The following is a 27,610-nucleotide window of genomic DNA, read 5'->3' on the forward strand; positions in this document are numbered from 1 at the left end:
GACTGAGCTCCTCGTCCCCCTCTACTCCCTCTGCCATCCCCCCTTTACCTCTCCGCAGCTAAAGCCTCATTTTCCCCTTTTCCCTCTGCTCCTCCACCTCTCCCTTCCTATCCCCACAGCACTGTACTTGTCCGCTCAACTGTATATATTTTCGTTACCCTATTTATTTTGTTAATGAATTGTACATCGCCTTGATTCTATTTAGTTGCCATTGTTTTTACGAGATGTTCTTCCCCTTGACGCTGTTTATTGCCATTGTTCTTGTCTGTCCGTCTCCCCCGATTAGACTGTAAGCCCGTCAAACGGCAGGGACCGTCTCTATCTGTTGCCGACTTGTTCATCCCAAGCGCTTAGTACAGTGCTCTGCACATAGTAAGCACTCAATAAATACTATTGAATGATTGAATGAATGAATGAATGAATGAATGAACAACCTGATTCCCCTATGTCTACCCCAGCGCTTAGAACAGTGCTCGGCACATAGTAAGCGCTTAACAAATACCAACATTATTATTATTATTATTATTACTGAGTGCTTTAGAGGGTACTCTGAAGAGTCCAGGCTCCTCACAGACTGTGCATGAAACTGCAGCTAGACTGAACTAGCCCAAGCTATCAATCAATCATATTTATTAAACACTTACTGTGTGCCAAGCCCTGTACTAAGTGCTGGGGAGCATACACCGAGAAGTCCAGGCTCCTCACAGGTGGTGCATGAGACTACAGCTCGACTGAACCAGGTAATCAAAGCCCCAAACTATCAGTTGATCAGTCAGTTCAGAACATGAAGTCTTATTTTCTTGTGTTCTGCTGTGGTTATTGGGGCAGGGTGTCAGTGTATGCTTGTGTCGTCCCCTGGGGTCATATAGAAGCAAGATACAAGGAGGCAAAAGAGTAGACAGCACCAGGTGCTGCGAAAATTAAGCACAACAGCACAACAAGGGGCAGTATTACTGGGTACAAAATGGGGCCGGGAAAGTGGACTTGTTTCAATTGTATTTGAGTGCTTACTGTGTGCCAAGCACTGTACTAAGCACATGGGAGAGTACAATATAACAATAAACAGACCCCACATTGCTGTTTCAGGCACACACATTCTCCTAGGTGAACTTCACAGCCAGTGATGTCTTCTTCCAATTCGGAGGACAACCAATCATTGGTATTTATTGAGTGCTTACTGTGTCCAGAGCACTGAACTGATCTCTTGGAGAGTAAACTAGATCTGTTACACGAGTTAATGTTTAGCAGAGGAGTTTACAGTCAAACTATTGTATAAATAAAGTCTAAAGCAAAGCATGTGAGCAAAGAAAAAGACAGTCATTTTAGGTTATTTTTGAGAAATATATCTGATGATGATATTTGTTAAGCACTTTCTATGTGTCAAGCACTGTTCTAAGCACTGGGGTAGATAGAAGCTAATCAGGTTGGACACAATCCCTGTTCCACATGGAGCTCACCCTCTCAATCCCCATTTTTACAGATGAAGGAACTGAGGCACAGAGAAGTTAAATGATTTCCCCAAGGTCACCCAGCAGGCAAATGGCAGAGCCAGGATTAGAACCCAGGTCCTTCTGACTTCCAGGCCCGTGCTCTATCCACTAGACCACATTTCTTCTCTGGGTATATCTGGGAATGTCAGATGATTTTCAGCAACAAGATAATCCAATCTCCTATCCAATCTCCTTCTTACCCCAGTCCAAAAGGCAGTATTTCCACTGCCATTCCATCTGTGGCATCTCACCTGTGGGTGAATGAGAATGCGGTCGGCTCTCCCCGTTTAATTGGGCTTTGAAACTGAGATCAATAATGCAGTCTGCCAATTGTTTCAGCTTTACAGCGGAGTCAGAAAAGGAGAAGCAAGAGTGGATTGAAGCCGTCCAGCAATCGATAGCTGAGACTCTTTCCGATTATGAAGTGGCTGAGAAAATCTGGTTCAACGAGTCCAACCGGAGCTGTGCTGATTGTAAAGCGGCGGACCCTGATTGGGCCTCCATCAATCTCTGTGTTGTCATTTGTAAAAAATGTGCAGGTAATTGTCAACCGCTCCAATTTTTGGATCCATAATAAATTGATATTAAGCACTTACTAGGTGCCAAACACCGTACTAACCGGTGGGGTAGGTACCTGCAAATCAGGTTGGACACCTGTCCTACTTGGAGCTCCCCAATCCAATCCCCATTTTACAGATGAGGTAAATGAGGCACAGAGAAGTGAAGTGACCTTCCCAGGGTCACACAGTAAGCAAGTGGAGGAGCTGGGAGTAGAACCATGCCCTATCTACTACACCATGCACTTCTACAATCTGATTCTTAGTACCTGCAGTAAATGTAAACGGCCCTGGCTCATGCCTTAAAAAAAAATAAAATAAGATCAGAGAAATTGGATTACGTTTTAAATAAGATACAGTGATAGATTATTATTCTAAACCCTTTATGCATGAATTAATAAGATTTGGAAAATGGCTTTCAGCACATGTAATAACATTTCTCATCAACTGGTGCCTGCATGGACTTGTAAAAGCGTCAATTTTGGAATTTCCACCCCTGTTTCAGTCTAGAAGACTAAAGGGGTACTTGGAATAAAGTTATTCAGACAATTGGCTCACTGGGGTCCAGCAAATCCAACAAAGGAGCAAGAATCCCTAATGCTCAACACAGATCTTTGAGTCTGGCAGTAATAAAGATCATTATGCAGGAGCAATTGTTATGGAATATGAAAGGCAATTCTGGGTAATTTTTCTCCTCTGGATATGGAAGGCTTTAGGTACCAGATTTCGACTCCCCACAACTGGATAGTCGCCCATCCATTTTCTCCCTCCTCTTTCTCCTCCACCTCCTCCTCCTCTCCCTCCCTCAGCCTTAAGTAGCCTTGTGTGTGTGAGATTACTGGAGGCATATCTCATCTGATATGCATCCAAATTTGACAATGGCCTCTTTGATGCATCAAGCCCATCCTAAGGGCTCAGTTCCCAAGTCCTCAGGTAAGCAGAGGAAGGCTTTATCAGCTATCGTGTTAGATGGGTATGAGAGAGGGTGTTGAGGACCCTGGTTGGCTGATTCTAGGCTCCTCAATGGCCAAACTCTCTCAGACCACAGGAAACTACACATCTCTGCTTAGTCCTTTGTACAGGTGTAACTTAGAATCAAATAAACCTGATCCTCCCCTAGTTTAGAGAACAGGTAAACTCAGCTTTTGATCAAAGGCTCACAGATAATCTGTGTTTGTAGTTTGATCCTCAGTTCCATCCAAATCCTTAATCAATTAATAGTATTTACTAAGTGCTTATTGTATGCAGGGCACTGAATTAAGCCATGAGAAAGTACAATGCAATGGAGTTGGTAGACCATGATCCCTGCCCTGAAGGAGTTTACGGTGACAGAGGGAGGCAGGTGTATAAATAGAGTAAGGGTTGGGTATCTGTGTGAGGATAGTCCACATGTCTTTCCAAGTCAGGGGAAATTGGTTTTCATTCATTCACTCAATCATATTTATTGAGCGCTTACTATGTGCAGAGCACTGTACTAAGCACTTGGAAGCGCTTAACACATACCATCATTATTATTATATTTTACTCATAAATGAAAAAAGTCTCATTCTAAATGTACCTCTTCTTGCATCTTATCCAGGGCAGCACAGATCATTAGGACCTAAAGATTCAAAGGTTCGGAGTCTCAAAATGGATGCCAGTATTTGGAGCAACGAACTTATTGAGGTCAGATTCCTGATTGATTCATTCATATAGCGCTTGAGAAAGGAGATTAGGAGTAAAATGAGTTCTTTAGTAGTTCTTCAATTTGCTCTTTTCTACATTTATACAGGATTTAGAACCTCAAACTAAATACATTCTCTGTGCTTATTAACTAACTTAAGTTCTGGAGCAAAGGGTATTGTAGAGGTAGAGCGTTATTCATAGTCGTCTACTCTTTAAGAATTTATTTTTTCCACCTGAAATCTGTTGAATATAAGCCAAGGAAAGTGTGAAGATAAAAGTTACTGGAATAATTATTGTAGTTTTCCTTAGAAAATGTTTAACGGCATAATGTTTTTTCCCCCCCTCAAAAACCATTCTTCAACCCTGGGTACAACATAGTTTCATTCTACGTGAAAAGACCAGATGGCAGAACTTTTTTTCTTCTTGATATTTAGCAAGTGTATACCATTCAGGCTTTTCTGATACTTGGGCCATCAACTAATCTGACTCCCCAAATTAAGACTCTTACCTGTTGCAACCATAAAAGGGGAGATTTGGAAGGGAAGAATTGAACTGAAAAATTGGGGTTTACTGCCTTTACCGGTCACCATAATACATTGTTTTTCCCAGTCTTCCACAGAACACAGCTCATCTCTGCCCTTGTTCTCATTTTCCCACAACATGTTGTTCCTACTAATTAGAATGGTTCAAATGGAATGCCCAAATTTTCTTTCTCCTACAACAGCTTTTCATTGTCATTGGAAACAAAAGAGCAAATGACTTTTGGGCTGGAACCCTTCAGCGAGAGGAAGAATTGCATGAAGACTCCCCAGTTGACAAGAGAAAGCTGTTTATTACCCAAAAGTACAAAGAAGGGAGATTCAGGAAAACTCTTCTGGCATCTCTTACCAAGGAAGAATTAAATAAGGTGGGTTCGTGCAAATTCAGTTATTTCAAAGTTCAAGGCCTTTCAAAACAAGTCCCAGGCCAGCATAGTCAAAATCAGAAGGTTGGCATAGTATCGGTTCATGTTGACTCAGTCGGAGCTAATGAAGTGCTCACTGGTGTCTAAATGTTACTCACCTTTTTGAACCATGATGCCTAAAACCTAAAGCGTTTATCGGGCAGCAAAAGTGGGTTAAGTTCTAGATATTCTCTGAGATTGTGATGTGTTTAAAAGTAACCAGTTTGTATTCCCATCAGCACATTGCTCCAAGGTATACACAAAATTCCCCATCCTTCAAGAAAGGGTAATTGCATCTTCTGTTTCCCTAATAATCCCTTTTGATTTATAGAGCAGCACCTTTCTGAAGGATCTTTGTCAGTCAATAAGTTTTATTTATTGAGCTCCTGTGTGCAGAGCACTGTACTAAGCACTTGGAAGAGTACAGTCTAACAGAGATGGTAGACCTGTTCTCTGCCCACAGTGAGCTTACTGTCTAGAGGAGAAGACAGACATTAATACAAATAAATTATGTATGTATACATAAGTGTTTTGGGGCTGAGTGTGGGTGAATAAAAGGGAGAAGTGGAGTGGGAGAAGAGGAAATAGAGCTTTGGGGAAGACCTCTTGGAAGAGATAAATAAGGCTTTGAAGGTGGGGAGAGTGATTGTCTGTGGTCTATACAACATTCCTATGAGACAGGGAGAGCTCAAGAAACAAATGAGGAAACTGAGACAGAGAGGGAGGCATTTGACTTGCTCAGGGTCATGCAGTAGGTCTGCAGTTGGGCTGAACTTAGACTCAGGTATCTTGCCACCCCTTACCTGTGCTCCTTTCTGCTGGCTACCTTGCCTCAATGGAAAGAGCCCGGGCTTGGGAATCAGAGGTCATGGGTTCTAATCCTGGCTCTACCACTTGTCAGCTGTGTAACTTTGGGCAAGTCACTTAACTTCTCTGGGCCTCAGTTACCTCATCTGTAGAATGGGGATGAAGACTGTGAGTCCCATGAGGGACAACCTGATCACCTTGTATCCTCCCAGTGCTTAGATCAGTACTTTGCACATAGTAAGCGCTTAACAAATACCAACATTAATTCCCAAAAGATGGTAAAGCCTGAATCAAGATTGTTCACCAAGCTGAGTTAAAAGCGTATATCACAGCAATAATGACCAACAGATGAGGAAACTGAGGCTACAAAGGAGTTAAAATGACATGTCTGAAATCACCCAGCAGGGAAGTAATAATAATAACAATGATATATCTATTAAGTGCTTAATATGTGCCAAGCACCCTTCTAGAAACTGGAGTACATACAAAATAATCAGATCAGACACAATATTCCTGTCCCACATGGGGCTCTCTAAGAGGGAGGCAGAACAGGTATTGGGATTGGGCATTTCAGCAACTGAGAATTTCATCATTAACTTGAAATAAATTATCATAATCTGAATTTGATCGGTTCCCTATGTCTTGGGTATTAATGACCCATAAAGCAATAAACACATACAGTTGGTTAAACAGGGCTTTATATTATTATTATTAAATTTTTTTGCAGTGGTTTGTATAAAAGAAGTCATTTTTATCAAATTCCACAGCAAACCTGCCTTTATGCCCAGAGTCAAGAGAATTGACTTAAGGCTTCGAAGTCTCTTGTGCATTGAAATTTCCAATGTACTGGCTTAATGATTTAGAGATTTCCACCCCAAAGGGTTTTTGTGTCTGTGAGACAATAAACAAGATTTGTTTAACGTTCTTATTGCTGTCACAGAACGAGGTAGGTTAGTTTTCAAAATCTCCTGTTTACTTGTTGGGAGTTTGATTAATCCATATCCATCTTTTCTTGATGCCTGCCCTAGGAAGTAGCAGAAAGGCCATGGGGTGAATAGGCTCAAGGAATTTAATGACTAGATTTACATAACTGTAAACAGAGGACTTTTCCACTAATGATAAAAAATCAATCAGAATAAAAATACTAAATTACAATGATAATTGCGGTATTTTTTAAGCCCTGCCTATGTTCAAAGTACGGTCTAAGAGCTGGGTAGATACAAGATAACCAGGTTGGACACAGTCCCTCTTTTTCACATGGAGGTCACAGTCTAAGTAGAAAGGGGAAACAAGTATTGAATCCCCATTTTACAGATGCGGAAACCAAGACACAGAGCAGTTAAATGACTTGCCCAAGGTCACATTTTATGCAAGTGGCGGAGCTGAGATTAGAACTCAGTTCCTCTGACTCTCAGACCTGTGCACTAGGCCATGCTGCTTCTTGTGACTGTAAGCTGCTTCACTAGACTGTAAGCACCTTGAGGGCAAGGGTCATATCTACCAACTTGTTGGTACTGCACGCTCCCAAGCGCTCAGTACAGTGCTCTGCTCATAGGAAATGCTCAATAAGTGGCATTAGTTGACTGATCGATTATTTGGAGCAGAGGGCTCTGGGTGGGTACAACTATTAGAACTGGAATCCCTACAGCTGAATCTCTCTCTGACTTTCCTTTAAACTGTTCCGGTCCTGCTCTCTCTGAGTACGATCAAGATAATCAGGTCGTCCCATGTGGGACTCACAGTCCTAATCCACATTTTACAGATGAGGTAACCGAGGCACAGAGAAGTTAAGTGACTTGCCAAAGGCCACACAGCGGATATGTGTCAGAGTGGTAGAAGAACCCATGACCTTCTGACTCCCAAGCTGCTTCCTAATGTGTCCCTTCCCTCCTGATGCCACTTTACCATATTTGAAGAAGTCCTTAGACTGGTTGTAGATTTGGCATTGTTACCAATGCTAATATATCCGATACATACTTGTGCACGGGAGACACCCTACAGCATGGCTTAGTGGACAGAGCATGGGCTTGGGAGTTAGATGTCATGGGCTCTAATCCCTGCTCTGCCACTGTCAGCTGTGCCACTCTGCGCACATCACTTAACTTCTCTGTGCCTCAATTACCTCATCCATAAAATGGGGATTAGAATCGTGAGCCCTACGTGGGATGACCTGATTACATTCTATCTATGCCAGGGCTTAGAACAGTGCTTGGCACTTAGTAAGCGCTTAACAAACCGTCAATTTCTTAAAATATATTTTACATTTAGGAACCTAAAATGAACATGGATGAGAGAGAGAGAGAGACAAGGTCTCAGGGCCTGATTCCCGCAATCAAATCATTTCTTTAAAATGCCCATTCATTCAGTCATCTTTATTGAGCACGTACTTTGAGTAAATGCTTAGGAGAATATAATGCAACAATGAACAGATACATTCCCTGCCCACAACGAGCTTACAGTCTGGAAGACGAGCTTACAAACTTCCACTGTTGCCTTATTTTTAGTATGCTCAGCCTACTTCATTTTACACTGTCTAAGGGACTCAAACATTATCTGAAATTGTTCAAAGTATTTTGGAGTTTGTTCCAAGGTCACAAATTCCAGAGACAGAGAGGCCACTTAATCCTCTCTAAAGGTAATGAACCCACCCACCAGGGCTCTGGCCACTTGTAGAAATTACTTGCAAAGTAGTTGTCTGTTCCAGTTTAACTGTTCTAAACTCCATTCTTGGGTTTGATCGAGTAAGGATTTCGGGCCTAAATAGCTGCTATGTCAGGATGACATTACTTTCCCCACTGGCAGCTCCGGATAGCAATTCTCTCTGTACATGTAAGGCATTCCTTTATTGAATTGCTCTATTGGACGTCTTCCAGTGCCATACATTTAGGGATTCTGAATTCAAAAGTCTAATAGCGGTTTTTAAGACTACAGATAGCATCAAATTTCATTACCCAATTAATGTGCATTTAGTTGTCCACCCTATGTGAAAGCTATTAATAAAAATGCAAACCATAGAAACATAATATATGAACACTATAATATATATATAACATGAATTATATCATAGATAATGTATAATGGATAATATAATGATAAGACTAATTATGCTATAAAATGCAAGATATATTCATAACTAGTAAATCAACTTAATTTTTAAATATATCCCAAAAGGACTTGGGTGAACATTTCACTGCTGTCTATTGCTATCACTGGACACTGGTATCCAGAGTTAAAACATTCTCTTGAATTTCATATTGAGTAGAAAGTCTTTCCTTGAAATAACCCAGGCTCTTAGCTCCTTTATTTAGGAGCCGCGAAGGAGCAAAGAACTAGTCACATGATCCATGATCTCTCATTAATAATAATAATTATTGTATTTGTTAAGTGCTTACTATGTCCCAAGCACTGTTTCAAGAACTGGGGGAGATACAAGGTTATCAGGTTGTCCCACATGGTGCTCAAAGTCTTAATCCCCATTTTCCAGATGAGGTCACGGAGGGCAAGAGAAGTGAAGTGACTTGCCCAAAATCACACAGCTGAAAAGTGGCGGAGTCAGGATTAGAACCCATGAGCTCCAACTCTCTTACTAAAGAGGCTGCAGCCATCGTGGTGATAAATCCGTATAGTAGTAATAATAGTGGGATTTGTTAGCACTCACTATGTTCTAGCCACTGAACTTAGCGCTGGAGTAGATGCATGAAAATCAGGTGGGACATAGTCGCTGTTCCACATGGCAGTCTAAGAAGGTGGGAGAACAGGTATTTGATCCCTGTTTTACAGATGAGGAAACTGAGGCACAGAGAAATTAAGTGACTTCCTCAGGGTTATACAGCAGCATGATCCTGGAGGAAAGGAGACCCCCGGGCCACATAGAGAGACCACTTCAGCATTTGGAAAATTGGGCTCTTGAAGACTCTGAGCAAACGCTTGCCCTCAGAGGGCTATAGATTGTTGGCTGAGCTGTTGCTGAGGTGCTTTAAGGGTTATTACATAGTCATTTTTTCTGACAATCCCACCATGCATTCCCACCACACATCATAAGGAGGGGCAAACTGACCCTTGGATAGGGCCAATCAGAAACTGCCATCATTTCCCCCCAACTCCGTTCCGTTACCTTCTGGGAATGAAGTACTGTGCCCTGGTGGAAAGGTATGCAGTGGAGGCAATCGTCCAAGTAAATTCAGTCTTCCGTTATAAGCAGGCACCTTGAAAATTAGGGGTAATGACTTGCTTAGTACTACTTATCCACCCCCCTGCCCCATTAGTTTTGTTTCCACTTTCAGTTGTGTTTCATGGACAGAAGTGAATGAGTTGGTGGGCATGGGGTAACGCGCGCTGCAAAGTGTACATGAGGGTTTTAAATGTGCAGAACCCATTTTTCAGCCCTGCCCCCAGCTTGGGGCCATTTTATAGGAGAGATGTCAGCCCCGGTTACCCCATATCTACCTTAAAGCCAGAGAATGACATAGGCTGTGACGTGCATTTTTCTCCCTTCCTTTTTCCTAGCTCATTTTCTTTGAGTCCCAGCCAATCACTTTGTTCCATTATATCTAATAAAAAATCAAAATAATCATCTGGTGTGGTGTGACCGCACCACTGCTCCAGGGGGTGAGTTCTCACCGCGGTTGTTGCGGTCACTGAAGAATGGTAAAGTCCCGACCTTCGACTCTTCCTTGTCCACCCAACTTGTCCTCCTTCCATCAGTCTTGCATCACCAAACTCCAATTGTGAAGCACCCCCCACCTCACCCGTTCACAATCTGCTATGTGTGGGTAGGGAATATCTGTTATTGTACTATCCCAAGTGCTTAGTACAGTGCTCTGCACACAGTAAGCACTCAATAAATTTGTTTGACTGACTAGAGCTGGTGGAAAAATCCAGAGACCAGGCAGACTTCTGTCCTTCCAAATGGATTTTTCTCCTACAATAATTCAGCTCTCCTGGATGCATGTTCTCATGGAGAGGGTTCCACCTCCAGACTGTTCTCTAGATTGTAGGCTCTTTGTGGTCAGGGAGCATATCTCCAAACCCTGATTTACTGGACTCTCCCAAGAACTTAGTACAGTGCTTTGTACACAGTAAGAGCTCCATAAATATGATGGATTGACCAACTAGCAATCCTCGTTTTCCCCTCTTCATCCCTTTTTCTCAAGTAACAGAACTGCTTATTCATGAGTTTATTCAGTCTTGCCCACTGATATTTTGACCACACAGCTTTCTCCAGTAACAGATTCAATATGCTTACCACCCAGCTAGTGAAGAAGTGTTTCCTTTGGCTAGTCAGAAATATTGTTGATATACCCCAGAGAGTGGCAATCTTGACTCCCACCACAGGGGAGAAAACAATGCAATGGTTGGTGTCAGGCATTTGATAGCACCCTGTCTTACCTGTGACTTTGGGGCCCTTTTTACTGCATAAGTTGGGAGTAACAGGTTTGCTACATAATCATAAGAAAAATCTAACCTTCATTCCCTTTGACTTAAAGGAACATAGAGTTTGTTTTGAACTATTATTGTATATTACATTTATTAAGAATTTTGTACCAAGCACTATTAAGCCTTGGGGAAAGGAATAAGGATATTGAATCAAACCCACTGAACCAGAGGGACTTAATTTTTCTAGTAGGTTCATGCACAGGTATACACATGTTCAAACACACACACATCTTTCAGTGGATAAAGAAAGCAGGAAAGATTTGACGAAAAACAACAGCATCCTGAAAAATATAACAAGGAAGGCGGGAACAATCCACAGACTCTCTAGTTCTAGTCTGGTGTATTTTCAGCCCCTGACTTCCCTGCGAGTCAGAAATATTAAGGTTTCTTAGGTATAGGCAGTCGGCGTTCTCCATCACTGCCATTTTGGAGGAAACTAGACTTCTGCCGGCGCCCATTGAAAAAATTCAATTTATGTTTTGATCCGGTGTAGGCTCTCTGTGCTGCTGTTGTTAAACCGGATGTGCTGGAGACGATGGCGTTGTTGTTCAGCGGGGCGGATGTCATGTGTGCCACGGGAGACCCGGTCTATAGCACCCCATACCTACTAGCCAAGAGAGCTGGCCAGGGCCTACAAATGGAATTCCTCTTCCATAACAAATTCTCAGGTAAATGGTTCTTTTCCTTGTGTTTTGTATTTTCCTATGGTATTTGTTAAGCAATTATTATGTGTTGGGCACTGTTCTATGAGCTATGTACAGTTAATCGGGTCAGATTAGATCTCTGTTCCCCAAGGTCTCATAGTCTAAGTAGCAGGGAGAACAGGTCTTGAATCTCCGTATAGCAGTTGAATCCCATTTAGCAATTGAGGAAATTGAGGCACAGGGAAGTGACTTGCTCAAGGTCACACAGCACCCAAGTAATTAAGCTGGGATTAGAACCCAGATCCTCTGGCTCCCAGGTCCCTGCTTTAACCCTTTAGACAGTAAACTCACTGTGGGAAGGGAATGTGTCTGTTATATTCTTGTGTTGATCTCTTCCAAGTGCTAAGTACAGTGCTCTGCACATAGTAAATGCTCAATAAATACAATTGGTTGATTAATTTATGCACTAGGCCATGCTGCTTGTGTTCTCATTTGGTGTGTGTTTGTGTGTGTGTGTGTGTGTGTGTGTGTTGGAGGCGGCTGGGGAGTGGTAAGGGGTGGGGTCCAGTTAGCTTCTCCTGAGCAAAAGGGCCCATTTTAGTTATGGGAAATGATGATGTGAGGTCTAAATTTGGCAAGCAGTTCTCTTCGAACTGGAGTTCTGTAAATGCTGGAATAAAGCCTAAATTCCTTACAATTCATTTAAATCCATTGAAAGTAATGTTCTAGAGGTGCAGATGTTCTACAGTATATGGTTAGTGTGATTCATTTATTCATTTACAATAATAATTGTGGTGTTTAGGCACCTACTATTTGCTGCGCACTGGGGTACATAAAAGATACTCTTTTCAGACATGGTTCTTGTCCCACATGGGGCTCACAGTTTGAGGAAGACTGACCAAGTATTTAATCCCCATTTTCCAGATGAGGAAACTAAGACCCAGTGAAGTTAAGTGAATCACAAATTCATTCATCAATCATTTATAGTTATTGAGTCCTTTCTGTCTGTCGTTGCAGGCAGGACCCTGTGCTTTTATTTTATAATGAGGCAATGCAGTTTATATTTACAAAATCATTGACATCAATTCCCACACATGAAATCAGAGTATTCAGATGACTGCACTTAAGAGAAGCAGCATGGCCTAGTGGAAAGGACATGGATCTGGGAGTCAGAGGGCCTGTCTGATCTTGGGCAAGTCACTTAAAGTCTTTGTAGGTCAGTTACTTCAACTGTAAAATGGGGATTAAGACAGTGAGCCCTCCTTGGGGCAGTTAAAATCTCCAACCTGATTATTATGTGTCTGACACATAGTTAGTGCTGAATAAGTGCCTTTAAAAACATGAATAAATCCTAGAGTCATATAATTGATCAAGCAGTGGTATTTTTCGAGTGCTCACTTTGTCCAGAACACTGAACTAAGTGCTTGAGAGAGTTCAATACAGTGGTTTATGTCAACAGACAGAATCCTTTTTAAGTGACCAATGACACATTATGATACAACCTGAGAAAGATTTGTATTCTTAATATTTTGTTCTTTGTTCTCTTCATAGATTTTCCCCAACATGAAATTCATCCGGAGAGTGGCCTGCCTCAAGACTCTTCACATTCAACCTTCCTCTGTGACTTTTTATATCATGTCTCTTCTACTGCTGCTAAGTTGTTTACGGAGAAAAAGATAATAGAAGGTATTTTATTTCTTTAAATTAACATATTTGTCCTGGAGTCAACATGAGAGTTCACTGATGACACAGCTAAGCTTGACTTCTCAGCCTCATCTGACATGGCAGAAATGAAACCACTTTCAGGTCTGATCCTCAGTACTGGCAAAATGTAAGCTCCTTGAGGGCAACAATCATGTCTACCAACTCTATTGTACTCTCCCAAGCATGTCGTCTGGTACTCTGCACGCTGTAAGCTCTCAAGCTCTGATTGATTGACTGAAGGTACATTTTCCTTTTAGGTCATTTGCCTTAATTCTTTCAAGTGAATATTGACCATTTCAGGAGTAAGTACTGACCTAGCTTAATCATCTTTTACTCTTTGTCATTTGATGTCTAGAAAGTGCATATACTATTGACTCGCAGTTATCAGCTGTAAATAGAAACAGTGTGGCGTACTGGAAAGAGCAGAGCACGGGCCTGGGAGTCTGAAGTACCTGGGTTCTAATCTCAGGTCCACCACTTGTCTGCTGTGGGATCTTGGAAAATCATCTAACTTCTCTGTGCCTCACTTACCTCATCTGTAAAATGGGGATTAAGACTGTGAGCACCATGTGGGACAGGGACTGTGTTCAACCTGACTAGCTTTTACCTACCCCAGCACATAGTGCCGTGCCTGGCAGAAAATAGCCTCTTAAAAAATACCATTGGGAAAGAGGTAGGGAGGTCATGTAGAGCACAAAAATCTTAATAGTCCCCAAGTATCATTATAATGTGACAGTTTTAACTTCTTTCCCTGCCAAAACCGTCTTCAGAGCTGCCGACAAAGCATGATGGGTACTTGGGAAAATGGTATCACCACTTCAGGGGAGAATTCCACAGAAGAGTCACCCTCTTCTGGGGAGAAATCCACAGAACTCGGTCTTCCCCCTGCATCGATTCTCCCATGGTTAAGTACTGGCATGTACGGCTTCTCATTTTCTTCGTTTAATATAGACATTTCTACTTTGGAAGGTAGTTTTACCACCACGTCCTCTGACTCACCGAGAACAGCGTAAGGTCATTTTTCCTAGGCCGAAATGCATATCCTTGGGAAAGGAATGGCATTTTGCGATTTGTGAAGAGCTGAGGGAAGGTGCAAATTGTTTTCTTTCTATCTTTCACTCAGTGGCACTGAGCTACCCGGGAAGATCACCTCCGGGAAATAGATTGACGGCACGATGACTCCTGTTTCTAGGGTCTGCAGAGGAAATATCGGAGTTTCGCCTCTGCCAGCTCAGATTCAACTGTTCATTTCGAGATCAACCTGTCAGGGCATGCATCCCCTGCAGCTTTCAGTGTTAATAAGTGTCTCTGGTTGGTTTGGAATGGCGAAGAGAGATAGCCCTGGTTTACTCTCTTTTCGTCAGCCTAATGTATTGCTAATGGAAGACTGATGAAGCGTCTAATAGGTGAACAGTTAAAACCATGAGGGTTATTGGGGTAAACTGGTGTGCCTGTGCTTCCAGGTATGTCTTCTATGAGCTTGATTTTTTTAAAAATGACATTTGTCTTTACTATGTGCCAGACACTGTACTGAGCACTAGGGTAGACATAAAATTGTCAGATTGGATATGGTCCATGTCCCACATGGGGCCACTATCCTAATCCCCATTTTACAGGTGAGGCACAGAGAAGTTAAGTGACTTGCTCCAGGTCACACAGCAGACAAGGGATGTGGCTGAGACTAAGACTCAGATCCTCTGACTCCCAGGCCTGTGCTCTTTCCACTAGGCAACACTTTTTTGATTTTTCCCTTGTTTCAAGGGTAAGTCCATCTCTGCAGAGTGCATAATAATAACTGTGGGATTAGTTCAGTCGATCAAATAATTGTATTTATTGAGCAATTCCTCTCTGCAGAGAGGTATACTCAGTGATAACTGTGAGGCAAGCATTTTGCTAAATACTATGATAGATACAGAATAATCAGGTTGGGCACAGTCCCTCTCTGACACTAGGACTCATCGTCTAGGGGAGGAGGGAAAATAATTTTCTAATCCCTATTTTAGGGACCTGAGGTAAGAGAAGTTTTCACTTGCCCCAATTCACTCAGCAGGTAAATGGTGGAGCTGGTATTAGAACCCAGGTCTCCTGTATTCTTTCCACTAGGACACAATTGCATGGTTGAAGCAATAATGCAGATTCGCACACATAACCACCACCTCTAAACCATGTCTGTGCTCCATGAGCATCAAAAGCCTGAATTCATGGATCCTTCAAAATACAGAGAGCCGGTTTTGTGCTTGTCTACTGTTTGTTTGACCCCGGAAGGGTCAGAATGGGTTAAAAGGCAAAAGGAGATTTTCTGTCGTTTCAATTAATCAATTCATGGTATTTCTTGAGACCTTACTGTGTGCGGAGTACATCAGTCAATCACTGGTATTTTTTGAGCACTTATTGCATGCAGAGTACAATACAATAGAGTTGGTAGGCATAATCCCTGCCGCAAGGAGTTTACAATATGTAGCTTTCAGTTTAAAAAGGACATCAAGGGGAGTTACCTTTTTATCGAAAGTCTGCAGAGTGCTGAACTAGGCAAACATTTGGAATCTGGGTGCTTAGTAGATTCAGCTGTTTTTGTGTCCAAGAAGGTTAAATCTGAAAAAATATTGCCTGTCTTTTTGTAGTTTTTGACTGAACACACAGTGGTTTCTTCATTGAGCAGTAAAATCCTCTCCCTTCCCCATTTTCTACCAGATTCTTGCCTCCTTCTCCCCAGTTCTGATGCCCTTTTGCTTAGGTTTTTTCTTCTCACTGGCTTTTGGGGAACCCTTCTCTAGTAGAGACAGAGTGAAAAACAAATCACCGCACTTGGTGATCACTTCCTGCCAAGTACACCAATCAGAAATTGGGCATTAAGGGAGCTCAGGGGCAGAGTAAATTTTAGAACGCCATTGTTGAATTTGTCTGCTATCCTGAAATCTGTGAACCCGAACGGAAATAACATTGCAGAGAGAGGATTGCCGAGGGGATGTGGCAAGTGTCTTTTGAGAATGATCAGGCTAACAGCCGATGTACAACAATGCGGGCTTTGGCGGGGGAAGCAGCATGGCCTAATGGATAGAGCATGGGCCTGGGAGTCAGAAGAACCTGGATTCTAATCCCAGCTCTGCCACTTATCTGCTGTATGACCTTGGACAAGTCACTTCGCTTCACTGAGCCCCAGTTATTTCATCTGTAAAATGGAGATTAAGACTTTGAGGCCCATATGGGACAGGGGCTGTGTCCAACCTGACTAACGTGTATCTGCCCCAGAGCATAGAGCTGTGTTTGACACACAGCGCTTAACAAATAACATCATTATTAACCCTGTGCATTTGCGGCTTCACTTGGATGCATCCTTTTTCCTTTCACCACCGTGGCAGGCAACAGTGGGCCACTACTCTGATCCCTTTTTGCATCTCTACCCACAGTGGGCCCGGCTGGGGGAGGGGAGTGACATCCAGACCCATCCCCAGCCCAAGCTGTGTCTTTTTCCACCACCTCCATTCTCCTCCTCCCCTCATCCAGAAACACCAGCTCACTGCCATTTCTGTCTCAGAACGTCTGCTCGCCTTCCTAGTTACAGGACTTGAGACCCGCATCTCTCAGTTATAGGATGTTTTTGGTGGGTGGCTCCTAGGTCTGTGAAGCTTGACCACCCTTTTTTCTAGGGCATCAGATCCTGGACTTCTCAACACTGACACAACCCTTCCTCTATCGGGTTGCTCTTGAAATATTTGTTGAGATGGTAGCATAAAGGCCCAAGTGGGTCTGTGTTTAGTGGCCCATCCCGCCGTTCAATCTCCGTCCTATTATGTTGCCTTGTATATTTTCCAGAGACCAATAAAAAGTGGTGTGTGTTAGAAGCAGGCTTCCTGAGTTATTATGAAAACGAGAAGGCCACTTCTCCTAATGGCACGATTAACATCAATGAAGTGATCAGCCTGGCGGTGCACAAGGAGAATTCCTATTTAACCACTGGGTAAGTTCCAAACGGAGACATTGAATATGTAAACCAGAGTATTATTCAAGGATTTATCCCAACAGGTTACAAATGCTTTATTGGTGCCCCTGCTCTTCATTAGCATCTGATTCTTTCTCCTAAAAGAGTGAGCTTTATGTACGCTATGATAAAAGACTGCTAAACAATTTTTGGGGGAATTTTCTAACGAGTGAGAAAATGAAAATGTTATGCAGGGGAATCTGAAAGGTCACTGTGAATTAAGCCCTTACTAGAGCAAGTTCACAGGATTCTGTTCTTCAAATCTGAGTTTGACAAATGATGATGGAATCTCCGATCAGGAAGAGCAATTAAGAGCGATCCCAAGATTTCAGGACTGACTGAGAATCTGCACAGAAGAATTGATAATAGTGTTAGTGGCTTGTGTGGGACCATCCACATCCACTCATCCCTGCCGGTTGTGGTCCCACTAAAGCACAGAGTGCCACAAGTGATTAGGCAGGCCGTATTATAGTACCTCAGCACTTAGTACAGTGCCAGGCACATAGTAAGCGCTTAGCAAATACCACAATTATTATTGCAAACATCCTTGCTAATCAGCTACAAGCAAGCAGCATGGCCATATGAAAGGAGTGTTTTCTAATCCTAGCTCTGCCACTTTACTGCTGTATTACTTAGGACAAGTCGACTTCTCTGTGCCTCCATTTCTCCATCTCTAAAATGGGGATTAACTTCCTCTTCTATCCCCTACTTTGGCTGTGTGGGACAGGGACTGTGTCTGGCCGGATTATTTCATATCTATCCCAGTGCTTGGCACTTAATAAGCATTTAACAAATACCACAAGTATCATTATTATTATCATTATTGTCATTATCATTAGGTCTTCTAGATTCCCAGGGAAGTATTTTTTCCACTGGACCAGTGGAAGATATTTGGTAATATCCATCATTTACACACCATTTAAAACAAAAAATCTCTAGACTGTAAGCTTGTTGTGTATGGGGAATGTGTCTGTTTTGTATCTGTTACCTCGTTACATTGAACTCTTCCAAGCACTTAGTACAGTAACCTGCATACAATACGTGCTCAGTAAATTCATTTGACTGACTGGAAAATTCTAGTTGGGAAGTACACATGTCCCTCCAGACCTAAGCAGAGTGGACTAGACCTGGAAGAATGGTTTATTAAAGAGGATTGTCTAACCAATCCCCTACCCAAGGGTCGAGCAACCCTTTTCTCCAGCTGTGGGAATAATGGACACAAACTCAAATTCAATTTCTAGACTCATCCAGCTGATAGTTTAAGGTATTTACTTATTTCATTTATGGGCTGCATATAAGGCTTGGGCTTCACGTCCACTTGTGTGCATTGGCTTGCCACTCTGGCGTGGTTTACATTGTGAATCAAAACTCAAATTGTTCAAAGTGTAGCATTAAGACAGAAGCCGTGTCCTGCTTTGGCCTGCAGGCAGCGTAGGGGCTTTAGTGTGGACCGGAGATTTCACTTGCAAATCTTAGAATAGTCAGAGTCCCTGCCTTGTCCCATGCACAAATGACAAGTGGGTCAGCATAACTTAGTGGCAAGAGCCCAGGCTTGGGAGCCAGAGGTCGTGGGTTCTAATCCTGGCTCCGCCACTTGTCAGCTATGTGACTTCGGACAAGTCACTTCACTTCTCTGGGTCTCAGTGACCTCATCTGTAAAATGGGGATGAAGACTGTGAGCCCCACGTGGGACAACCTGACAACCTTGTTTCTCCCCCAGTGCTTGAACAGTACTCGGCACATAGTAAGTGCTTAACAAATACCAACATTATTATTACTATTACTCAAAATACTCATACTGCTGTCAATAGTGGTATTTATTGAGCACTTACTATGTGCAGAGCAGTGGACTAAGCACTTAGAAGAGTACCATACAGCGGAGTTGGTAGACACGTTCCCTACCTGTGAATCAATCAATCAATTGATAGTATTTGTTGAGCGCTTACTGTTTGCCGAGCATGTTCTAAGTACTTGGGACAGTATAATACCAGAGAGATAGTAGATCTGAGTTTACAGTTCGTTACTACTACACATTAGTACACTTTGTGCATTTCAAAACAAATGGATGGTTGGAAATGCAGATGAAATCCATCTGTAAGGAAATTCCTGGGGCTTAACAAATACCACAATTATTATCACTGCCATTATTACTGACTGGGATTAAGCAAAAGGACAGTGAGGGAGCTTCATAGGTAGCAGGGATGCCATGTTGTCACAAACTGCTGGGGAAGGATGAAAGGATAGGCAGGACGTTATTATCATTCATTGAACCTATCGGGGGTATTTGTTGAGTGCTCTCTTGTGCAGAACACCTTAAGTGCTTGGAAGAATACAATGAGTTTACAGATATGTACAAATATATTTACATTTTGTGGGGCTGAGAGTGGGGTTAATAGCAAATGCTTAAAGTGCCTAAAGGGTACAGATTCAACTGCAAAGGTAATTATTATGATATTTGTTAAGTGCTTACTATGTGCCAAACACTGTTCTAAGCACCTAGGTGGATAGAATAATATTGCTAGTATTTGTTAAGCACTTACTATGTGCAAAGCACTGTTCCAAGGGCTGAAGTAGATACAGGGTAATCAAGTTGTCCCACGTGAGGCTCACAGTTAATCCCCATTTTGAGGGAACTTAGGCCCAGAGAAGTAAAGTGACTTGCCCAAAGTCACACAGCTGACAAGTGGCGGAGCTGGGATTCCAACCCATGACCTGATTGGATAAAATCCCTGTCCCACGTGGGGCTCATTGTCCCAATCCCCATTTTCCAGATGAGGTAACTGAGATACAGAGAAGTGAAGTGACTTGCCCAAGCTCACACAGCAGACAAGTGGCAGAGCAGGGTTTAGAATCCATGACCTTCTGACTCCCAGGCCCATGCTTTATCCGCTATGCCATGAAGCGGAAGAGAGAGGGATGAGGGCAGCTTAGTAGGGGAATGCCTCCAGGAAGAGATGTGACTTTAGGAAGGCTTTGAAGGTGGAGAGAGTGATTTGTTGGATATGAAGGGGGAGAGAGTTTCAGGCCAGAGGACAAGCGATCAGTAGCAAGACAGATGAGACTGAGGTACAGTTAGTAGGTTGGCATTCTCCCTGCAGGCAGCTATATGTCCTCTGTAAAAGAAGGGCAGAGCGCAGCTTGGAAGAGAATGAAATGTGCCAGGATTTCTTGCAGGACAGTTAAAAGAAACCTAGAGAAGAGGCAGTTACCCCGGAGGTGAATGTTCAAGCTGAGGGTTAAGCATTTGGAAAAGGAGTTTGTTGTACTGATATCATTGTTTCGGGTCATTTCCCCTCGGAAACCAGAGGGTAAATTAAGCCCTCGGGACATACATTTACGTAGAGTTAACTGCCTCATGGGACAAACTATCGTTAAACTGAGCCTGATTTAAAAACTGGATCCAAATACCAAGCTGAGGGTCTGAGTTCAGCGGAGAAGGCAAGTATTCCCTGGGGAAAAGAGGGAGAGAAATGGTGAAAAATCTCATAGCATTGTCCCTGTCCTTTAAAGACAAACCTGGGTTTTAAGATTCTGGGAAGATTTTCAGCACCCAAGCCCTCTTATCTGTAACATAGGATACTGTTGTCAATCAGTCAATCAATCCATTGTATTTATTGAGCTGTTACTGTGTGCAGAGTACTGTACTAAGCACTTGAGAGAGTACAATATAAGTTAGTAATAATAGTGGTATTTGTTATGTGTTTACTAAGCACTGGGATAAATACTGGATAATCAGGTCCCATATGGGGCTCATAGTCTAAGTAGGAGGGAGATATTAAATACCCTTCATAAAGTTGAGGAAACTGAGGCCCAGAGAAGCTAGGTGACTTGCCCAAGGTCACGTGGCAGGTGGAGTTGGGATTAGAATCCAAATAATCTGACTCCCAGTCACATGCTCTTTCCATTTGGCCACGCTGGTACTTTAATTAGTAGCCATGTTCCCTGCCCACTGTGAGCTTACAGTCTAAAGGGAGCGTTGGCCAGAAATAGGGCTGGGCAGGTCCCCAAAGAGTCACACTGCTGCAGATGTCGCAGTTCATGGCCTTGCTGTGATGGGCTAAAGCATCAATCAATCAATGAATTAATTTATTGAACACATACTGTGTGCTTAGCAGTGTACTAATTTCTTGGGGAAGTTTAATACAGTTGATGGTCACAGTCCCTGCACTCTGCCCAAGATTTGACACCTGCAGCGAAGACTGTAAGCTAGTTATGGGCAGGGAATTTGCCTGCTAATTCTGTCGTACTCTCCTAAGTGCTTAGAACTGTGCTCTGCAAATGGTAAGCCCTCAATAAATACCATTGATTGAGCAGCCAAGGCTGGTAACTTCCAGTGTATAAAAGGAAGAGTTTGTTTTGGCTGGAGGCCTCTGCCTTCTCCTGAGTATAATTTTTTGCTGAAAAACCCAGACACCAAAACCCTGCTTGCCGGTCATAGATCCAACATTTTGGTTACCAGTACTTTTGAACATATACTACAGTCATCAGCTTCATTCAGAAGTAGGTGTTGAGTTACCTCTGGATTCCTAGTACCTTAATAATAATGATAATAATAATTGTGATTTTTGCTAAATGCTTACTATATGCCAAGCATTGAGCTAAGCACTTGGCGGAGCCCTGTGGCCTAGTGGAAACAATACCACCACGGAAGTCGCAGGATATAAATTCAAATCCCAGCTCTGCCACTTGTCTGCTTTGTGGCAATAGGCAAGTCACGTAACTTCTCTGTGCCTCAGTTTTCATATCTGCAAAATGGGGATTTGATATCTGTTCCTCCCTCCCTCTCATATTGAGAGCCCCATGTGTGCTATAGCCTGCATTTGACCTGATTGTCATGTATCTGTCCCAATATATAATACAAGCACTTGCCCCGAGGTGAATACCACACAAATACTATTATTGTTATTATTATTACATAAAATAATCTCTTGGAAATTGCAGTTTGAAACAGGACATTGGATTTGGCGTCTAAATGCAGTGGCATTTTTGTTTTTTTATTTTCCTTTTTGCTGCAGGGCCATCTTTACCTTTGAAATCTACTTGCCCTCAGATCGCACGTTCTTATTAGGTGCTGAGACCCTTCACTGTCAAAAGAAATGGACCCAGGCGATAGCCAAGGTAATTCTAATTAGCTGTGCATGTCGACCTCAAGACTCTGAGAACAAAGCCAGAGGACCATTCTGGATGGGAGCCTTTGACAAACCACTTTCTCTGAGACAGTGATGAACGCTGACCTGTCCAGGGTCTGAAGGGCTCCTCAGCCCATCATGTTTACTGATCTTCCACCAACAAGATAATGTTCTATTACAGAGGAAGCAGCGTGGCCTAGTGGAAAGAGCACAGTTGTGGGAGTCATTGAACCTTTCATTCATTCAGTTGTAGTTATTGAGTGCTCACTTTGTGCAGAGCACTGGACTAAGCACTTGGGAGAATAAAATATAACAATAAACAGACATATTCCTTGCCCACAACATGCATCCGGTCTAGAGCGGGATTTAGACATTAAAATAAATCAAAGGACCTTGGCTCTAATCCTGTTTCTGCCTTGTCTGCTGTGTGACCTTGGGCAAGTCACTTCCCTTCTCTGTGCCTCAGTTACCTCATCTGTAAAAATGGGGATTAAGACTGTGAGTCCATGAGGGACATGGACTGATTAGGTTGTATCTACCTGAGTGCTTAATGAATACCATTAAAAAAAAAGGAATGCAGATTTCAACATTAATATTCTTCTATAATTCTAAAGAGCTGCAGTATGACCAGTGATCAATACTACTGAATGGTATGTGCGTACGTATATTAAAAAACAAAGCCTGCATGCTTAAATAGTCCAAACATAGAGACCTAAGCTGTCACCAAAATAGTCAATTGTATTTATTAAGTTCTTACTGTATGCAGAGCACTGAACTGAGTGGTTGGGAGAGTGCAATTTCACACATAAATAAACAATAAAATAAGAGATTATGCAAGAAAATGGATGATTTCCTAACTTGGCGGGAGAGAAAAGAACAACAAAATGCATACTTGTGCATGGGAGACAGCCTACAGCATGGTTTAGTGGAAAGAGTACGGGCTTGGGAGTCAGAAGTCATGGGTGTGAATCCTGCCTCTGCCACCTGTCAGCTGTGTGACTTTGAGCAAGTCATTTAACTTCTCTGTGCCTCAGTTACCTCATCTGGAAAATGGGGACTAAGACTGTGAGCTCCATGTGGGAGACCTCGATAACCTTGTATCTACTCCAGTGCTTAAAACAGTGCTTGGCACATAGTAAGCACTTAACAAATACCATCACTATTATTATTAATTCTTCAATAGCATTCTATCCAAAACACATAATGAAAATGCATGTTATGGTAGAAGTGACTAGACCACAATTTCCAATCACCCAGAAACTCTAAATATTTAGCATAATTCTGTATTTATTCTGCATAATTCTGGCTGTGGCATCTTAGAGTGGGGTAGAAGTAATACGATCAAGGATTTGGAGAAGCTTCCAGACGTGATAAATTGAGAGGCTTAGGACTCTATCATTCTGGAAAGAAGTCTGAGAGAAGCAGTGTGGCCTAGGACATGAGCCTGGGGGTCAGAAGGACCTGGGTCTGATCCCAGCTCCCCTACATGTCTGCTCTGTGCCCTTGAGTAAGTCACTTACCTAAGTCACTTACCTTCTCTTTGCCTCAGTTACTTTATCAGCAAAAATGGGGATTTATACTGTGAGCCCTATATGGAACGTGGACTGTGTCCAACCTGATTAACTCGTATGTACCCCAGTCCTTAGTGCAGTGCCTGGCACGAAATACGTGCTTAGCAAATGCTATTTTCTTTTTTTAAAAAAAGAGGGGACCTGATGGAAGATTTCAAGATGAGGTACACATGGAATTGTTGCTAATCTTCACTATCAACAGTCACATTGTAGATTGGCAGAGCACTTAGTGAGTTTGTGGATCATTGTTCCAGACTCCTGGAACAAGCCCTTAAGGAGATCACAATCTATTGGTGGAAACAAGCTGACATAAGCTACCCAAAACACAAAAGACAGAAATCCAGCCCTTAGCACCATTTCTGGCACATAGCAAGCTCTTAATAAGTGCCAAAAAAAATCCAGAATAAGAATAAGAGCATCTATACATGTGATAAAAATTAAACTTAGTGAGGAAATAAATAATTTCTTGATTTCTACACTTCCAAGATGATGGAGTCTCCATTGAATCATGAAGGTAGTGAGTCCAAGACCAGTAGAAATAGTTATTTACAATAGGTGGTGAACACAAGAAGCTACACAGACAGAAATATCTGCCTGAATGCTAGCTTCATTGGGCATTTTGGCTAAAATGTGCAGCACAGCTAGTAGATGTTCTCTTGATAGTACATGTCTGTATGAATACAAGGTTTTGTGGTGTCAGAATAAATGATCATTTTGGTGTTGGCTGTGGGGAGAATATTGCAAGGTGAGTTTTCCTTAATAGGGTTTCCGAAGAGGACATCCTTCAAGTTTATATGGAGAAGTGGGTGAAGGTTCAAGGGGGATTTGGGTGGGTACCTGGAAAACCTGTCCACTTTAGGTTATCAGAGGGAGAATTAAGAATGCTCACTAGTCCATCCCTTACCAGGGAGATTGCTAACCAGTATGGTAGCCATTACATGATTCCCAGTAGCAGAACCACTATTAGATACTAGACTGTAAGCTTTTTGTGGGCAGGGAACATGTCTACTAATGTTACAGTGTACTCTTCGAAGCTCTTAGCAGAGTGACCTGCACACAGTAAGTGCTTGATAAATATGATTGATATTGGAGGGTAAATCAATTTGGGGCTGGATGGATGGTGGGACTGACGCAAAGAATGAAGATTCTGATAGCCTAAATATGTCATGCCAGTGAGGACACTTGTAACATGTACTTCTTTCTTTGCATTCTGCTTTAAAGCTTTTTGTCCCAGTAGTCGCTGAAAGCCTAGCAGAAGCAGATTATGATCTGATCGGACAACTGTACTACAAAGATTGTCACACCCTAGATCAATGGAGAAAAGGCTGGTTTGCCATAGACAAGTCCAGTTTGCACTTTTGTCTCGAACTTGAGAATGCTCAAGAAGATTTAATGCATCTGAGGAGACTCCAGGAGCTAAGTATGTTTTTCATCTTCTTAAACATTCCATTAGCACTTAGATTTTTATTGGGTTTCTCATGGTTCATCTCGTCTGAAAATATAAATGCTATTAAACCAGACATTGTTCGTTTTGCAACAAGACCAATTGAGTTAAGTAATTCCCCGGTATGCACTATATATTTGTTGTTTAACTGAAACAAATGAAATTTACTATTTGCTAAATGCTATTTTCCCTATATTTTGCATACTTCCCATTTCGTGGTAGACTACTTCATGGCGTGGGGAAAAACTTAAAGTGCCATTCTGGTGTCTTGTGAATAGGATTGTAGGTGATTTCCATTTTGAATTCCTAATCGAGTCCAATCACCCTCTTTCCAGTGCAGTGATGCTGGCTCTGGTTTGATCTGCGTTTTTGATCATTTTAAGTGAATGAAGTGATGAGACTTCAAACATTTCATTAGAAGGCAGTTTCGCAGTCCAGTGGACTTCATTATTGGGATATTTTTCCTTATATCCAAGGCACATTTCTGTGATGTTGAAAAGTGGGGAGTAACACATTGATGTAATAAATTCTATCTGGAGTGAAGAGAAAAATCTCCACACAAAAGCAGAAATGATTCTGTGGCTCTAGAAAATAATAGTTATCCAAATACCCGGACATGGTCACTGATTCAGGGAATTTATTGCAGGAGTTATTCAGAGAAATCAGTCAAATGATTAGAGGAATTTACTGAATGCTTATTGTGTGCAGAGCACTATGCAAAGCACTTGGGAGAATGCAGTGCAATAGAGTTGTTAGACATGATCCCTCCTGACAATTAGCAGTGTGGCCAAATGGAAAGAGCACGGGCCTGGGAGTCAGAGAGCTTAGGTTTGTATTCCAGCTCTGTTACTTGTCTGCTCTTCGACCTTGGACCAGTCACTTGACTTCTCTGTGCCTCAATTACCTCAAATGTAAAATGAGGATTAAGACTGTGAACCCCATGTGAGTCATGAACTGTGTCCAACCCTATTAACTTGTACTTACCCCAGCACTTAGAAGAGTGCCTGGCATATAGTCAGCACTTAATTACCACAAAAAAATGCATCAGAGCAACAAGTCGCCAATTTTCAGAGCACACAATAATCAGGGCGTACTCACTGAGTGGAGAGCACTGTATTAAATTTTTGGCATATAGTGTCAAGTTCAAAAGTGATTGTGTCTACCAACTCCATCATATTGTACTCTCCCAAATGCTTAGCACTATACTCTGCACATGGTAAGTGCTCAATAAATACCACTGATTGATTAAAGGACAGCATTTGTGGATATATATTTTAAAAGTAAGAATATAATTTACATCAAACACTTCATTTAAAAGGTATTTGAGACCTGTAGGAAGTGTCTATCAACTCTTTTATTTCTAGTGCCAGGTCTCATTCACCTTCTCCTTTATGAATCAATCAATCAGTCATTTATTGAGCACCTACTGTGTGCAGAACACTGTACTAAGCTCTTGGGAAGGTACAACACAATAGTATAACAGATATATTACCTGCTCACATAGACAGACAGCTACTCAGGAAATTTCATCATATTTTACCTTGTGCTTTTGAGATTTTTCAAACATTTCAGTTATTTTGTTTTCTAGTCTTATCCAAACTGCCTTTTTAATGAGAAGCTGTTTCAGAAAATATCATTTAAATTTTAGTGTTTGACCTTATTTGGAGTGTCTTACCCATCAACAGTGGGGTCCATAGTAAAAGAGTTTAAGTGAATACTGAGGATAAATTATAATTCCTAAGACCCACCTCAGTCCATAAGTCTATGAAAAACAGCTGGGAATTTGCATGAAGCTTGACCTTCTGAAACATAAGCATTGTCATCGCAGTCATTTTAAGGAATCATTTCATTTTCTTTGATTTATTATTCAAATATTCTACATTCTTCCTGCCTAGCCTTTCTGATTCCCAGTGAAGATCCATTCAGAAATAGACTCAAAATTAAAAGTTCCTGGAAACCTCACATATTATTACTATTAGTACTGTTACTGGTAATGATATATCTAAAGGCATACTCTGTCGAGCGTTATTCTAAGTGCTGGAGTAGATATTAAGTTAATCAGGTTGGACATAGTCCCTATCCCACATATGTTCATTCTGTTATGAAAATCTATTAATTTTTGCTGTCATCTGGAAATTGATGCACCTTTTCTCTTTCTTTGCATCCCTAGCGATCAGCACAGTGGTCCAAAATGGAGAAAAAATAGATGTGTTGCTCCTGGTAGAAAAAGGAAGGTAAATG

The 27,610-nt window shown here is 42.0% G+C and overlaps 1 protein-coding gene across 1 annotated transcript in view; it reads left to right on the forward strand.

The window, feature by feature from the left end:
* Nucleotides 1-27,610, forward strand: part of ARAP2 (ArfGAP with RhoGAP domain, ankyrin repeat and PH domain 2) — a 167,341-nt gene that overhangs the window by 84,532 nt on the left and 55,199 nt on the right. The window contains exons 12-20 of the mRNA XM_029083452.2: nt 1,830-2,029; nt 3,627-3,712; nt 4,437-4,619; nt 11,392-11,566; nt 13,094-13,228; nt 17,060-17,204; nt 22,241-22,343; nt 25,147-25,345; nt 27,540-27,603. Coding sequence (XP_028939285.1) covers nt 1,830-2,029; nt 3,627-3,712; nt 4,437-4,619; nt 11,392-11,566; nt 13,094-13,228; nt 17,060-17,204; nt 22,241-22,343; nt 25,147-25,345; nt 27,540-27,603 — 1,290 coding nt within the window. The remainder of the gene's footprint in view (nt 1-1,829; nt 2,030-3,626; nt 3,713-4,436; nt 4,620-11,391; nt 11,567-13,093; nt 13,229-17,059; nt 17,205-22,240; nt 22,344-25,146; nt 25,346-27,539; nt 27,604-27,610) is intronic.

The sequence above is a fragment of the Ornithorhynchus anatinus genome, chromosome 18 (genome assembly GCF_004115215.2).
Source record: "Ornithorhynchus anatinus isolate Pmale09 chromosome 18, mOrnAna1.pri.v4, whole genome shotgun sequence".
NCBI classification, from domain to species: domain Eukaryota; kingdom Metazoa; phylum Chordata; class Mammalia; order Monotremata; family Ornithorhynchidae; genus Ornithorhynchus; species Ornithorhynchus anatinus.